Source organism: Parasteatoda tepidariorum, chromosome 5, assembly GCF_982258835.1.
Source record: "Parasteatoda tepidariorum strain Cologne lab strain chromosome 5, Ptep-v5.0, whole genome shotgun sequence".
NCBI lineage: Eukaryota > Metazoa > Arthropoda > Arachnida > Araneae > Theridiidae > Parasteatoda > Parasteatoda tepidariorum.
This window is the reverse complement of record NC_141759.1, coordinates 57,266,943-57,284,681: the sequence shown is the minus strand read 5'-3', so window position 1 is coordinate 57,284,681 and position 17,739 is coordinate 57,266,943. Positions and strand designations below refer to the sequence as shown.

At 27.0% G+C, this 17,739-nt stretch overlaps 1 protein-coding gene across 1 annotated transcript; it reads right to left on the bottom strand.

Moving 5' to 3' along the window:
• Positions 1–1,069: 1,069 nt before the first annotated feature.
• On the bottom strand, positions 1,070–17,721 carry LOC107449718 (BLOC-1-related complex subunit 8 homolog). Its single transcript, XM_043050443.3, has 6 exons — positions 17,581–17,721; positions 14,702–14,794; positions 11,724–11,836; positions 6,080–6,144; positions 3,024–3,400; positions 1,070–2,489 (listed from the first exon to the last, which is right to left on the bottom strand). Exons 1-5 carry the CDS (start codon positions 17,585–17,587, stop codon positions 3,025–3,027), a joined length of 654 nt encoding a protein of 217 aa, XP_042906377.2. The 5' UTR covers positions 17,588–17,721; the 3' UTR covers positions 1,070–2,489; position 3,024.
• Positions 17,722–17,739: the final 18 nt, after the last annotated feature.

The window sequence follows — 17,739 nt, the reverse complement described above, 5'->3', positions numbered from 1 at the left end:
ATTCGCATACTTAATTTGTTTATCTACAACATTCAAGCATTCTATAACTTTACACAAATATTTAAATCTGTAAACTGCATGTACAGACTTGCAATTTAATTACTGCACCTTGTAATGTTTAAAATTTTCATTCAACTACTCAAAATTTTTACATCTGTCTTTGCTTGTCTTTTTTCCCAACAGACTAATATCTATATTGTATGTTTAGAATTGAAGATATGATATATGATATTTGATGTTACTGATATGAAAAGAATCAGAATAAAACAATTGTAAAGTTTTGGTAATATAATGTCTTTGGAGTTAAGAGAGAATTCATTAAACGTGAAAAATAATTTTCAAAGTGTTAAAAACAGAGTATGATTAAGTGGAGAAAACACTCTTCAAGTAAGATATTAAAGTAATATTTTTCTAATCTCTCTCAAATTACTGACAATACTGATTCTGATTCAATATTAATTCTTCTAACATATATTTTAACTTTTAAAGTTTAATATAGAATAGTTATTCATCTCAAGCTTTCAAATTATTACATTCTGAAACATTTTATTGTGATATTTTATGATTTTCAATTAAATTGCTTATACTCACTTCTAAATATGTATATCATGTTCCCAAATAAAAATTATGTTATACAATTTTAATGACATTTCATTTTTTTAATAAAGTTACTACATTGAACAATAATCTTTTGACTTTTACCCTTTCTTACTCATAATTATTTAAGAATAATAAAAATAAAGTAATACTAATAGTGCTACTTTTCTTTATTTTAATTGGATTAACTAGACAATGTATCTTTTTTAATCTCTATTTTATTAATATAAATAATATAACCTCTAGTAAGTGGTAAAACTACTAAATTAAAGAAAACTGATTAGTTTTAATTGTGACACATCGTTGCACTTTTCCTTATACAAAAATTTATTATTTTTTAATTGAACTGTCTACTTATTATTTTTTTAAAAATTAATAATAAGCTAAAATAAAATACTCTGCAACATAATACACAGTACTAAATAATAGTAATATTATTATTAAAATAAAAAAAATCACATCAGAAACAATCTGTTACTAATTATAGTGAAAAACTTTAATGTATTTTGACTTAGGTAAATGTACAGTAAAATAATAATAAATGAAACTCCTTTACAAATTTTCAAATGAATGCATACAATCACATACAATAATTCAAACAATAAATGAAAAACAAAATGAAATAAAAAAGAGGATAAAATCTATATCAATGCAACAAAATAGCTAAAAAAATAAATATGCCACCCATATTAAAACAAAATTAAGTAAACATAATGGAAATTTAAAACAAGAATACAGATAAAAAAAAACACATGGCGTTCTATGAATTTAGAAATTTTAAATTATAATTCATAAGGGGTTAATAATTTTAATTAATGAATAAGTTTAGAAATACATATTACTAAAAAGAGGATCAAAATGAAATTCAAAGAAATCAGCATATTTTCTACATATATTGTATACAAAGTTTGAAACCTAGTTTAAATTTTTGAACATTGGATACAAGGAATCATGATTTTATTTATTACATAAATAAGGGGTCCAAATAATTGAGGACTAAAATTATTAAAAGCTAAATGCAAAAAAAAAAAAAAAAAAAAAAATGATAGTGTTCAGGAGAGCACCGAAAAATTCTGACTTTTGGTATTTACAGCTTTGTTTTTACATTTCACTCATTTTTTGCTCCTAGTCAACACTTTAAAATGTCTGTTTTTAGCTTTAAGTCATTTAGTTATAATTCTTTATAAATATTTATTTTTTAAAATAATTTTGAAAATTATAAATATTTTAGTTACTTACTATCAATAACAAAATTAAGTTCTGCAATGAATACACATGTACCGTGGATATTATCCTTGGTACTTTCAAGGCTCTCCACATCTCCTTATATGGCACATAGAAATAACAAGATCTTTCAATTCTTTTTTGAATTACTGTTACTAAGATTTCCACTTCCAGTATTCAGTTTTTCCTTCATTTTTTTCCCATCTGATCTCTTTTTCCATTTGTTTTCTATTTTCAGTCCTCAATTACTTCTCAGTCGAGGGCAATTTCCCTATTTATGAATGTTGTATTTTCAAACTTTAAATGCATGCAACTCAGTTTTAAAAAAAATCGAGAAGTTCTAATATTTTTATTAAAATAATCCTTGATGCCATTTACACTTACTCCAGTGTTAATTAGATATTTAAAATGTAAAGAAAAAAATTGGCTGTTATGGACGTAGCATATTCAAACATACATTCATAATATCTAATTTCTTATTTTAAAAAATTTTAACTTATGGAAGTAACAAAAAATTGGAGTATTGTGACATTATGAAGTAAAATCACATGACAATGACATCAAGAGTTAACTTAACAAAAGCTATTAGGAGAGCATGATTTTTTTTCCATCTGAGTTATATGCATATAAAGTCTGCAAATATGATACTCCTAATTGGAGGAATTGTCCTAGAATGAAAAGTTTTGATTTGAAATCAAACTCAAATATTTTATAAATGGAAAATAAAACATTATAAAACATGGAAGCTAAAAAACAAACGTTACAGATTATGGGTATATAACTGAATAAAGTTTAGACAATACATCACAATTAATGCTTTAGTACAGTGTTTCCCAAACTTATGACTTTTGTGTACCCTTTCTAAATTTTTCGTGACGCTGTGTACCACTAATACAAAAGTGAATGTATTTTTTACTATGAAAAATTGCACAAAAGTTAAAAATCACAACTGGCTGTTGACACCACTAATTATTAACTGTTAACTCTGCAAAAAATAGACAATAGAAAAATAAGTAATCGTAAATTTTCATGGCCAACTTTGTTCTTAAATAAAAAAAATTTGAAATTTTCCTTTGTTGCATGATATTTTGCATAAGAACGCGTACCCCCACTAAACTGTTCCCGTACCCCTAGGGGTACGCGTACCACACTTTGGGAAACACTGCTTTAGTAGAATCAATGAATATTAAATGAAATTTTACATTAATTCATCCTTGATGGAGAGCAAGAGGCTGATTGCTGCCTTGCAAGAGAAGCTCTGGCTGGCACAGAAGATACAGACGAAGCGCGGGAGCGTCTAGGAGATGGTGTGGCAGATAATGGCCTGATTGGCTGAGATGGGGTGGATTTAAGATCTGCACTTACGGATGTTGAGGAACTCAGACCAGACGCTACAGCTGGCAATAATGAGGCAGGTAAGTCAAAAGATCCCGAAAATCTTTGATACATACTAGTTTTTTTCTTGTCAGATTTTTTAGATTCTTCTGCATTTAAGCGCTGCTTGGAAATGATAGCTTGATATAATAGTTGAGTGATGTTTTTGAAATGCTCACTACTCTTTTGCATCTCTTTAACAGCACTGAAAAGAAAATATATCTCATGAATAACTATTTATCTAACCGTCTTCTAACAGCCTACCACCCAATTTTGGGTTTAAGCCTACTACTGTTCAACTCCATAGCCATGTAACTTTGAACCCAATCCAGAAAACAAGAGAACTCTTAGAACAAACATTGGGAGAAATTTATCTTTGTGAAGGACTTTTTGATGAAACTAACTTGCATTTGTGTTACATGGAAAGGTAAACCACAGAAACCACCCACGTTTAGCCTGATGACAAGGGGACTCTAACCTATGATGCATCTACCACTAAGGATATTTTACGATCTAAGGATTCAGCACTGTGGTCGGTGTGAGCCTGGTACGGAATTCATATTGACCAACCATTGCTGGGATTCGAACCCGGTTCACCTCCTTATTCCCCTGAGCGAGCACGGCTCAATGAATAACTATTATAGTGACAAAGACATATCAGGGTGCGTAGCCAAATTATTCAACAAAAAATAAACACCTTTTAAGCATTTTTCAAGACCTCAAAAAATATATCAGGGGTCTGTCTAGGTTTTTCTGAGAGGTACCTATTTTGTGAAAATTTAGACATAATATGTGAAAAATTTAGACATAATATGTGAAAAATTAAAAATGATGTTAAAAAATCAACACAAAAACATAGTAAAAATATAGATTTATCGTTTTTTAAGGATACAAAAATAAATTTTTAAGAAAAAGTACTTTGTGAAACTACCGTTTTTCCTAAAGTTATATTTGTGAAACTACCGTTTTTCCTAAAATTTAATTTGTGAAGGTACCGCTAAACGGTAGTAAATTCAACGTGGACAGACCCCTGTATATTGAAGCACTTTAAAAAAATATCATAATTAGGCTGGGTTGGAAAGTTTTTGACAATTGACGGTTCTATCTTGTTTTAACTGTCATGTCAAAAAAAAAAATTTTTTTTTTGCCTTTGTTTTTGACAATTGTCAAAAATCACGAAATTTTGAATCACGTGAAACAAATGGCGTTTTGATACGCTACGGACTGACAATGCGCTGAAATAGATTGGGGTTGAATTAATTGTGAAAACGTTGAATAGAACAATGTGAACTGTGTCTTTTTGCATAATTCGAAGCGAAAATCATTATAGTAATGGAAAAATCTCACTGTCAAAAAGGCAAAACTAAGCACTTTTTAAAAACACCCAATGAAAAAAGCATCTTTAAGGGCTTTTAAAAAATGAAAATAAAAAATAAGCACATTTAAGCACTTTTTAAAAACACTATGCACCCTGTATATGTTATAACAAATAAATTAATTATTATAACAAATTCCAAGATTGAAGAAGTTATTTACAAAAATTAAAGCACAGTAGGCTCTTGATTGTCAAGTCTAGTTAGGTTGAATAAAGGGTAGGTCAGATAGCAAAATAGGAGAAGTTCCACTTTCTCTCCCCTCTCTAATATGATTAAAATACACGTCCCATATTTTAGGATAATACAAACAAAAATTTATTAATACAAAGATACTCACAAAGTTAATAATTAAACTTCGCAAAAATAAAAAATTATAACTAGGAAGAGTTAAAATGTGCAGACCACGGATTTAGCCAAAGGTAACTAAACATAACAAATGGTGAATAAAAAAGCCTGAAGTCTTTAGTTTCTTTAACAAACCTCATGTGCGTTTTTTTAAAATTATTTTTAACAAGTATGGAATTAATATTAATATTTTATAATATTCAAAAAACTATTTTATTTCCCACTTGTTAATTAAAACTCTTGTTCATTTTAGAAAAAAACCTAGTGTTTACTATTGTTTGTTTGTGTCCCGCAGTGGACTGATCGTTAAGACACGGTTCCCAGCAGATCACTGAAGTCAAGCATCACTGGCTGCGGTCAGTGTGCGGGTGGGTGACCGCTTGGATCAGCCTGCGTAGGGACCAAGGGTGTGCAGTATTGGTCCTCGTTAAACTGTTCTACTGTTAAGTGCTCGACTTCGCGTGCAGGTCGTCGGGCTACCGAAGCGGGGTAGCCATCCCCTCCGCAGAGGATCAAAATTGTGATGGCATGTCTTCGGATCATCCTCAGGGATGTTTCCCAGACCGTCGCCGATAGCCCATTGTGCAGCTCTAGTGCGACGTAAATGAACAACAACAACAACTATTGTTTGTAAAAAGCTTCAAAAGAAATCCCTTTTATTATGATATATAGTTTTTAAATCATTTAAAACTTTCAATGTTAAAAAAAAAGTGGCCACTGTTAGAAATGCTACGACTAACTGCTGACCAGTAGCAAAATTTCCTAATTTTGACGATATGGTTTGGATGGTCACTAAACTGGATAGTCACGAGCCTGATAATTGGAAGCCTACTGTATAGGCAGGCTTTACATTCGCATTTCTAAAATGAAAAATAGTTATAAAGTAATTTGAATTTTACACAATTAACAAAATATTGCCGGCATAATGAAATTTAACTCAAAATTTTTTTTAAAAATTATCTTAAAATTGCAACAAAGAATTGCATGCTCAAAATTAATATTTTTTTTAAAAATAAATTAGCTGCATAAAATTATAATTCAATCTCAAATATCCAAGTGATCATTTTCAATAATCATTACATGCGTAAATACTGCGGTCTCAAAATGTTGCTAAAACAAATTTGAGCACAGTATTACTCATAAAAATGAAATATTCCACTTACTTAATTGCATATTCCAAATCATAGCATTTTCCTTGAAGTTCTCTATGTAGTTGAGTCACTTCAATCTATAAATGACATAGTTTTATTCATTTAATGATTTACAATCACAAGACCAAATACTAAAATCAAAATTAAAAAAATATATATATCACGAGCTCTAAATAAAGGCAGAATTTTAAAAGAAAAAAATGCTTTACCAGATGAATATAAAGTAAAAAAAATTTCTGGCTTTTTTAGTTCACTACTAAGCTCGAGCAGAACTTTTTAAACTATAGACTTTTATCTAAATCTTGAATAAACTTAAAGAAATAAAGTATATAATTTTTTTTCTTAATTGATAGCTTATTCATTTAAGATTTATGAAAGTTTTAATCAATAAATGCATCATAGAGCTATTACTTTCATTGTACCATTTAGACATTTTATGAATATTTATGCTAAACATTTTGTCCCCGATTTTTAATTAACAAAATTGACATTTAGCATTCAGTCATCTATATTAAAGCAGGTGTTTTTCTCAGTTTTTGGGTAGCTTATTATATAAAGTGTAAAATGAAAATCTTGACTATAATCCTCTGATAAACAACAAGAACCCAGCAGTCAAACCAAGCAACTAAGCAATAAGATAGAGACACACGAATACAGAAATCTACCATTATTTGAGACCAGTTCTAACATCCACTGCAATAAACACTAGTATAACATCAAGAAAAAATAAAGGGGCATAAATCTTCACATTTAAAAGAAGAAATTGACTTTTTAATTTCATGTAATTTACGTGTATTTCTTTTAGCATATTATTTTATCAATAGTGAAATGAAGTTACATTTTATTAATCTTAACATACTTTTAAAGTTATTGTATGATAATCATAAAATTAAAGATTTAGATATCAAAGTGTAACATAGAATTTTCTCTGAGTAAATTTTTAAATAGAATAGAATCATTCATTTTATTAATTATAGCATGTTAACATTTATGTTAAAATATGAATATTTCTGTGTAAAAAAAATTCAGCAGCCATTGAGGACCAGGAGGTTAATGAAAGCTAAAGTTCCACAATTTCATGAATAACGGCATGACTGAAATAAGCAAAGTGGTCAGCATTGCGCACAAGCTGCCTTTACTTCCCACACAAGCTGGTGCTGAATCTGAGCTGCGTGAGCTTTAAGTTGCCGCTCAGAATCAAACTAAAGTTCAGTATATTAACCACTAACCCATCAGAGCTCAATATATTTGTGCCGTGAATGAAAATACTACTTATTGATGGTAGGGTGGAACAAGAAAAAAAAGTACTTTACATTAACTTTTAACAGTGAAAAACATATGAATAGATTTAGTAACTCTGGCTAACACAGTGGACACACAGTTTAATATTCTCAGGAGGGGACAATGTTGTCTCCTACATTTCATTTTTGCTTTTTGTTAAAAATAATAGTTTTAAGTTATCTCATTCCACGAATTTTACTGAAAGGAGATATTTATGATTATAATGAAAAATTTGCCAAAAACAAGTTTTGGGTGGCTTACATTATTATTTTGACAGGACACATTTCTTTGTAAAAGAAATTTCAAAAAATTGTGAAATTTAATCAGGTGCTGTAGTAAAGTTTCTAGCCATATGATTCAAACCTTTAAGAGCCTTGAAGTTTCAGAAGGCAAGTGCGTGATTAACATGTTCTTAACATAAAAGTGTATAATATCAGTAGATAAAAACAATCAATTTTAAAAACAATCAATTTTTAAAAATATTGTTCTTTTTTATCCAATAAAGTAAGGAATTATAGGTAAAAATCAAAAATAGAACTTTGCAACAAGGACATTCCCTCAATATATTAATGAATGTTTATAAAGTTTTGAACATTAGCTAATTATCGTATAAGGCAACTTTAAAATCAATAGAAAAAACTTTAGATTTTTTACCCCAATCAAGCTCTCAAGGGGATTGTGAACTGTAGATTCAGTGGCCATATATTATGACTGATTGAGTTGAAATTTAAATCAAAAAGTGCTCAACAAAACTGCACCAAACTAAAAGTAAAAAGAACTTACACATTTCAGCGTAATAAACTCAACCTTCATTTTAAAAAAAAATTAACTTCCAGAGGTGAAAATAAATCAAGATATCTAATTGAAGTAAGAGAGAGACTTGATTTTTAAATTGTAATTGGAAAAATATTTTTGCAAAATATTAAGCTTAAAATAGTGGTTGGAAGTAGTGTGCAACAAGTAGGAAAACTGCTGCACTTATAAAAAAGAAAAAAATATTTTAGTGTAAAAAAACATTAATTTGTGGCTATTTTTTGGTAACTACTTTAAACATTAGTTTTATAAAGAAACAAGGTTCAAACGGAACCAATTTTTTAAAAAATCTTATTGGTACAAATTTATCCGCAAGTCAGACAATGGATGAAATTAAAATGTCCCAGTGGCCTGGCATTAATAAGAATTACCTACTTTTATAACTAACATTTAAACTAGCCATTACAAATAATAGGTAATTTATAATTTTGGAGACACTTTTAAATGTGAAACTACACTCATAAAATATTATGTTATTACAGTGGGAGGGAACATATTTTGCTCTGTAATTTTCGATGTGCCTTATTTCTTGGATAAAATAAAATAGCATTAAACACTTAGAAAAATCACAAATATTTGATAGCATTTCTTAAATAAAATATTACCCATTAAGAAAGGCATAAAAATTGAAGATTAAAAGACCAAATTCGTAAAAAATGGTTTAGAATAAGAAACAGGCTCAGGTAAACATAAAAAAAATATTCCTTAATAATTATTTATTTTTAAATGAGCTACTTTTTTAAAATTCAAAACCATTTTGAACATGGGCGTAAATAAAGTTCTCCAGCTAAGTTTTTCTCCTAAAACAAGTGTAGTAGTCATTACATTTTGAAAGTAGTTTGTAGTCACTAATTAAAAAAACAAAAAAAAACAGTTGTAGTTAACTACATCTGCAAAAAAATAGCTGTAATTTACTATATTTGAAATAAAGAAGTTGTAGTTAATTATATCAGTAATAAAGTAGTTGTAATTAACTAAAAAAATAACGTAGTGGTACCGTCCACTGGCTTAAAATGTGCATAAAAACTGTATGAAATTGAAACCAGGTCAAACTATAGACTAAAAGCTTCACATTATCAAGTGTAAAAAAGTATTTAAAAAAGTTTTTCTTCAGTTAAGTATGTAAAACTTAACACTGAAAAGTTATTTTATATAACTGAATAAACCTTTTTAGCATTATATCCAATTTTGAAATGTAACAACTTATTATTTTGTTGATAGTAAATCAATTATTTACCGTATTTTTCGGCGATAGCGCCGCTTCGTCGCAAGCGCCGCACCTCGATAAAAATGAAATTTTAAAAAAAAAAGATATAGTAAGCGCCGCTCCGGCGCAAGCGCCGCAATGGCGCTAAACCGCGTATATCAGCATCCTTTTAGAAGAGACCTTTGAATTACCATTTAGAATATCTGTATAATAAAAAATTAAATTTTTTTATGCATTTCATAAAGTAAAGTTTTAATTTCTGAATTATATTAAAAAATTTCGTTTTCAGCAAAAAAAAAAGCAACAAAAAAAATTTTCTCTTTCAGCAAAAAAAAAGAAAACAACAAAACTATATAAAATAAAGTTGTTCTTACCAGTTGGCACCGCGCCAAAAAAACAGAAGAACAGCAAAAAAAAATATTTATATGTTCAGTAGCTGAATTAAGGCTAAACTGATTACAGAAATCCGTAAAACAATGTAATAAGAAAAATAAAATAAAAATTTATTAAAAGAAAGATTTTAAAATTTATTACCGTTAACAATTTGAGGAAAAACTAATACATAATAACGAAACAGCTAATAATAACGAAATAACTAATAATAACAAGAATAAGAAATAACTAAGCAGGCCCCCAAAAAATTCTGAAGGAATGAGCGAAGGGGAAATAAGTTTCACTTTCACAATCTTTGAGGGTGGAATTTTAATGGGTAGAATGCCCTATCCTTCAATGGAAATAACCCAATGTAACTCAACTTAGAAAGAGAGAAGAAAATGTTTAACAGAGGGGATTACCCCACCTCCTCCACGTGTCATTTCTATTGGAGCAAGAAAAGGGTATGGGACCCCTAATCCAGCATTCCAAAATTCGGCACTTAATCTGATGTAATCTTTTTTTTTTAAGAAATTTATATTGATAAGACAAAAAAAAATCAGCTATATTCTTTTTATTTGGAATTTTATTCTGTTGAAGTAGCTGTAACTTACTTTATTTTATCTTTTAAAAATAAAAAAGAAGCTTGAAAAAAAAAATAATAAATCTGTGTCAAAGGAAACATCTGTTTCTGAAGCAGTTTAAAATAAAGTGAGAAGTAAAAACACTTGCATTTCCAATGAACAAAATAAAGAAATGGAAGTTGGAAAAAACTGATCAATCAATCTTGACAGCTGTGCTTGTGCTTTACCCCCAAATGTCCCTCTTCGAGTTTTACCATAAAATGGCCACACCCAGTTGACATTGAAACTACTAAGTGGACAACAAAATGAATTCTATCCCTTTTGCGGTTTTTTATTCGTTTCATTATTTTTTTTTATTTTGCGGCTTTTTATTTTTTCTTGTTAATTGTTGCTTGCTTGTTTTTTTTTTTTATCGTTATTAGTTTTTAGCTTGTTTTTTGTTGTTATTCATTGTTAGTTTCTTAGCATTAATTGTTAAAAAAAAAATTTTTTTTTGTAGTTCCCTGTTAGCTTTTTTTTTCTTCTTGCGAGGTAAGCGTCTTTTGTTGAAACAAAATGTTATCTAAAAGAAAAAAAGAGAACTATGATCTCGCTCCAAAGAAGAAACGATCATTTCCTTTTCATAGGATTCTGATTATTTCTTCTTGATTATATTATATAGATTATTATTTTGATTAGTAAAATTTCTCTTAAGATGGGCCAGTTTTAAATTCACCCCACACCATCATAATCTACGATTGAAACTTGACTAAATTTATTGGTTTTTCTGAAATTAACAGTGGAATTGAATTATAGTAATATTTGGGGGCCATATTGGAATTTCCGAAAGAGATCCGAAGTTCGGCATTTCGTCAGTCCCGTGAGTGTCGGATTTAGGGTCATATTCTTCCTTTTCTGTTCGCTCAAATTACAATTGCCAAGGCGCTAAATAGATTTCTAGCTTGCGATTTTTCCTTAAGCTGGGGGCGGATACAAGATGCATACCTTTTAAATTTTCTCCTTATGCGATGTTTTTTTAAAATTATTATTTCGTTTATTTATTTTCTTACAGGCTGCTGCCGAAAGTTTGCTAAGAATTGGCGATGTTCTGCAGCAGATCGCGATACAGGCGAATATTTCGTCGACTTCGTTATTAATTTTTTTTAATAGTCCTTCTCTCCGAAAATTATTTCATCTTAAATAACTTTCCTTGACAAATTTTTTTGCTACTAAAAAAAAAATTTCGTTGGAAGCGCCGCTGCATCGGAAGCGCCGCATGTAGGAAAAAAACAACTTTTTTTTCGATAGCGCCGCGGCTCTTCCGCCGAAAAATACGGTAATATATAAACACACATTTTATTTAACTATTTTTATCAAGACAAATTTTCAGGGAACAAAATAAATACTAAAGAATAAATACCCTTTTCAATACTAATTGTGGCAGAGATTTGTGTACATGTTCTTGCAGCCGGTAGCATGCTAAAGATGGCTCATTTGCAAATATATGAAGATTTTCAGATATTTTTTCAGAGGCTAGAAAAAAAATTTATTAAAGATTTGTATTGCATAAATTAAAGCAGAACTGTGAAATATAAGTTATTCAGGACTGTAACACACAGTAAGTATGTGCACGATCAATTATAACAAGTAAAAAATAACTTGGACACAAATTTCATTTTTTAAATTAAGTCAAATAATAAAAATAAATAACAATAAAAACATTTAACAAATGAAAAGCCATTTAAAGAATTCAAATGCTAAGGAAAAGCATGGTTGTTTCATCTTTCATATACTATTGTTGCAAAATACCTATTATGCAATATGTATCTATAAAATATCTAAAAAAACTCAAATGACATTTCATGCACTACATTATTTTATAAAAATCTCTCTTTTTTTTAACTCTAGTTGATACTTTTAATAAACAACTTAGAAATAATCCATTTCGTTCAATAAATATCTAAAAAAATATGAAAAAAAGAACAACATAGAGTCGTATCGAGAGAAAGAGTGCAAAATTTTAACTTTTTCATATGGTAGAAATATTTTAATAATTTTCATCAAGTTTAAATTGTCAACTTAAGAATAATTTCAAAATTAGTACAAATAATTACAAAACTTAAAAAGATTAGAGGCAAATGCAGGACAAAACAATGTTTAAAGGTAAAATAAAGTTATAAAATCTCACTTTTCAATAAGCTTGGTAAAAATAAATAAATTAAATCAATTATTTTTTTTTAAAGTAAGAAAGGTAACAACAATTAAAAATTCAAAACTCAATTGACAAAATTAAAAAAGATAATCTTACTACTTATTTATGGCTGTTATATAGGAAAGTTCTTTCAATCTGACACAGAAATTGCTTAAATGAAATATTTTTTTTAAATTAGTTTGGTAAAAAATATAACTAATAGTTTTTGTAAGGAATAAGAAAGGTGTAACATCTCAAAGCTTAACTGAAACAATAAAAATACTATGTTAATATTCATTTAAACCTGTTATTGGGAAATATCTTTCAAAAAGACAGGATAAGGAAGAAATATAGATAAAATAAAAATTTTAACTAGAAGGAAAATAAATAAAAACAATAATTATGTTTTGCAAGAAATTAAGAAAAGTAATAACATTCTATATTTCGAAATTTAATTGATGTGAAACAATTAAAAATAACTATTTTAATACTTATTTAAAGCTGTTCTTTCAATAAGACAACTGATTCGTGAAGAATATAAATATTTCTTCAAAATATTTAATAGAAAGATATGTATCAGATAAGATAAAAATATTAATAAATATCATTTTTTATTTTGAAATTTATAGTGATCTAAAGTTTGAACAAGAATTTTTATTATATATTAAAATTTCTTCTTTTACAGCTTTCAAATAATAATCAATGCAAATGGTACACTTTGGTTGAAAAAAAATTGAGTGAAATAAGTAAATGGATGTACAAATGGATTGAAAATACATTAAAAAATAAAAACAAAATGTTGGCAGAAAAAGCTATATATATTGGTTAAAATTAATTCCATTATTTCAAATTGTCAAAAATTTAAATCAAATGATCAATATGAGAAAAACTTGCCTGATAACTATATTTAATTTAAATTAGTTGCAATTTAAATTAGAGTAAAAAAAATAAAGATTAACATCATTTGCCAAAGAGAACAAAGAAAACAATGGAAATTTTTTATAATGTAATAAAATAATTTAAACAAGTTTATACAGAAGCTATAACATTTTAATATACAGCACACACGAAAAATTAGCATTCTTTTCCTTTTTTTTTTTTTTTTTTTGAAACATAGGTAATTTAAGCCATAAAAATATGAAATTATAATATAAAAATATGAAATTAAATATAAAAAATATGAAATTATTTTTTTAAAAAAAAGGAAAAGCTGCATAAAATCACCAATTAATCAAAGTGAAATTATATTTTATTACTATTAAGTACATTGAATATTATTAAGTATATTGAGTATTATTAAGAAATTATATATAAAGTCAATAATAATTTCCTTAATTTATGTCCATCATATTTCCTAACAAAGTAAGCATAATTTGCATAGCAGAGAAAACTAAGTTTAAAATTGAAGTCCAAAATTAATTTATCAGTAATTAACCTTTTTAGAAAAGAAATTTTACTAATGGCAAAAAATCTAACTATAATCTATTTGACTATAAAAATCCTACTTGTAGATATTTTGAAAGATCAGGATTAAAGAAAAACCAAGAAGAAAAAAGACAAAATGAGTTAATGACAAAATGAGACAAATGACAAAGAAAAACACACAAAATGAGTGGTATATTTATAGGAGATATTATTATGAGAAAAGTTAAACTTTTTCTAAATAAATAATTTAAAAAATTATAATTTTCGTCAAAAATTTGAAAATTATTTACAATTTTCCTTACTAATCAATTTTGGCTTTCTGTTTTTTAATTAAACAAGGAGAAAATGAAGAAAAAGTGCACACTAACCAATAAAACTGATTAATAAAACACAAAAATTTAATATTCTACCTCTGCTACTACAGCTAATAAAAATTTTTTTATGAGAAAACAAATAGCTTCATCGGTAAAAGCTTAGATTATGATCTTTCAAACTTTTGGATTATAAAATTTCTTAGAACAGCTGGAGAGACATTCTACACCTAGAAGCCCCTTCATAAAAACAGAACATTAATACAGTGGGTGAAAAAAAATTATGGTTTCAGAGAAACCATAATTTTTCACACAATTCCATAAAGTCTACACAGTAGTGGTATAAACATGAATGTTATTGATATTAAGCATAACTTTGTTAAGGTTGACAAAAACATTGAATAAAACAATGAATGATACTTTATACTGATAGTATAAATAAATTAATTTATAAAAAAATAACTTTCATACTCTTTTTCACTTTATTTTCTAATTCAGGGTCAGATGATGTTGATGCAGTAGTCGACATCCCAGCTGAATGGCTGAGAGGTATATGAAAAGAATCTAAAAGGACACAAGTTCTTAGTCATTTTAATGAAAATAAAAACCAATAAAAGATGTATATAATTTCATTTCATGTTAAACAGGCATATGAACCTATAATTCAAATTTCCCACCTAACATTGTTGTAAAATAAACTTTAAATTTTCTGTTAAAATATTTTCCAATTAAAAGGTTTTTTTTTTTCTTCATTATCAGTAACTTCAAAGAAAAGAAAATGCATTTTTTTAAAAAAAATAGAATATTTATATGAATACTTATTTGAATTGAATTTAAAATTTGTTGAAAAATAAAAAATTTAATTCATAAATAAAGCTTAGGAAGGAAATTGAATATGATATGGAAGGCTACACAAACTTCGATCGTTCCATTCTAAAAATTCCATTTTAACCAAACATTCTAAAAATGGAACTCATCAATTTAATCCTAGATAACTAAATATTTGTCAAATAGATTCACAATTATCAGAAATCTTTCAAAATTTGGATATTTGCATATTTAATAATTATATTTTAATAAATGTTTAAGAATATTTTGCTCAAGACGAAACTGATATGTTTGATATAAATAAAGGAAATATAACAATAAGTATTTTTTTAATTATTAGCAATAAATCAAACAGTAAGCTGCGGAGTAAGAGTAAAATTAGTTATCATTATCATAACACTGAGATAAGACATAAGATTGCACAAGACTAAGAGACACATATAAGAATGTAAATGTTAGGTTCTTAATCACTTAACCAGTAATCAGAAGTAGCGCACTAAAAGTAGTGAAACTACTGTAGCCACTATTTTTTTTTCGTAGTTTGTAATGTAGTGTGTTACTTTTTTTAAAAAAAAGTAGTGTAGTGGGAGGTGCGATACAAAAAAACAGTAGTTTATGGCAATTCCTGACAACTACTTTTATGTTAGTTTTTAAAAAAAAAACAGGGTTCTAATGCAACTAATTTTTCGAATTTAATGGGTACAAATCTTCATAGGTTCGTCTATGGATGAAATGAAAATAAATCTGTGGCTGCAGCTGTGCATTAATATAAATTAAGTATTTAAAATCCCATGTAACTAATATTTAAATTAGCCATTACGAAAAATAGATAATTAATCGTGAAACATTGATGTCATTTTAAAGGAAGGGAGCGTATTTTTGATGCATTTAATTCCTTAAAGGAAATAAAGAAGCATTAAACAGTGAAATTGCAAATATTTGATGATTTCATAATTCTTAAATTAAATATTTGCTGTCGAAAAAGGCATAAAAAGTTAAAGGCTAAATGAACAAATTCAAAAAAAAAAAAAAAAAAATATTAATAATAATAATAATAAAATATTCCGAATAACAAACTGGCTCATGTAAACATGAATAAATATTTCTTAATTATTCCCTTATACTTAATGTAAGCCAATTTCTTATTCAAAACCATTTTGAACATAGGTGTAAATTAAGTTTCCAGCAAAGTTCATATCTTAAAAGTACTGAAGTATTTATTACAATTCCTAAGTAGTTTATAGTCAATATATTTTTAAAAAAAGTAGTTATTGTTAACTAGATTTGTAGTAAAGTGGTTGTAGTAAACTACAAAAATAATCTAGTTTTTCTTATCAGTGCAGTTAACTATAATTTAATAAGTGTTTAAGAACATTTTGCTTAAGATGTACTAATTTCTTTGATATAAATAAAGAAAATATAACAATAAATATGTTTGTACAGATTTAAAATAAGTTATCAATGGTTAATAATAAAAAATACAAATAATTTATGTTTTGTTACAATGAAAAGCAATTTACTTAATAAAATAAAACATGCAAAGAATTTTAAAACAAATTTGAAGTAAATATGTAATGAATAAGCAAAATATTTGTATCGATTAATTTTAAAACTTACAAAATGAATAAAATTGAAACAATCAGTATGATTAAGAACTTTGAGAGACTGATTTGGTTAGTAATTAATAATTTCTATGAATTTGGGATTTTACTTAAAATAATTCCAATTAGTTTTTTATAGTCACTTTCACACAAAAGCTTTTAATAAACTGAAATAATTAATGAAAAATGTTTCAAGCTCATAGATTATAAGATAATTTAGTAAAAAATTGATGAGTAAATATATTTACTATAGAAATAATACCCTTGGTAAGAACGTGAAATATTATAAATTAAAATTTTTTGTCATTTTAATATGGCAATTTCAGGTTGTTTTTTTACATAAAAAAAACATCTAGTAATAATAACAAATATAAGAAAATATTTCAGAAAGAACTTTTTAAAACTATTTCTGAGAAAGATAAATAGACTAGCTCTAATCAAAGATTGAAATCAGTTAGGAATTTTGAGCTGCAATTATCTGATTATTCTAGATTAAATTCAATGTTGTAGTTTGCATAACTAGATGAAATCAAGATAGAAATATCCCGTTTCTAAGTTTTCTTATAAAAAATTGTTTTTTTTCCTTCATTTTTTAAATTTTATTTTCAATAATAAAAAAGGTATTAAATACATACAGTGGGTAATATATTAATTAACCCATAAACACATATACTTGTTCATTTTTTTAGCTAGATCGCGTAAACCTTATTTTCAGAGTGTTTTTTTTATCTGATGAACGAAAAATATACAAATTTTTTGGAGCATTCCTTATAACATAAGTAAGATAATAAGAATTCAGAGATAGTTTCAAATTCTGTTCCTGTCTTTGAGTAACTGAAGATATTGTTTGATAATTTAAAGGAAAATAAATGTACTTTAATAAAAAATAAATCAATTTAAAGAGGATAAGAAATAACAAACCCATCATTGTTCCAAATTTTTTAAATATACAGGCTAATGAATTGCATTGATTTTAATTAAATGCACATTTTATTGGGGTAATTTACATATAACAACTGAAGTATGGAAATATAAACACTGGTCACACTTCCGCTCGCTTTCTCAGAAAGGTTCTGAATG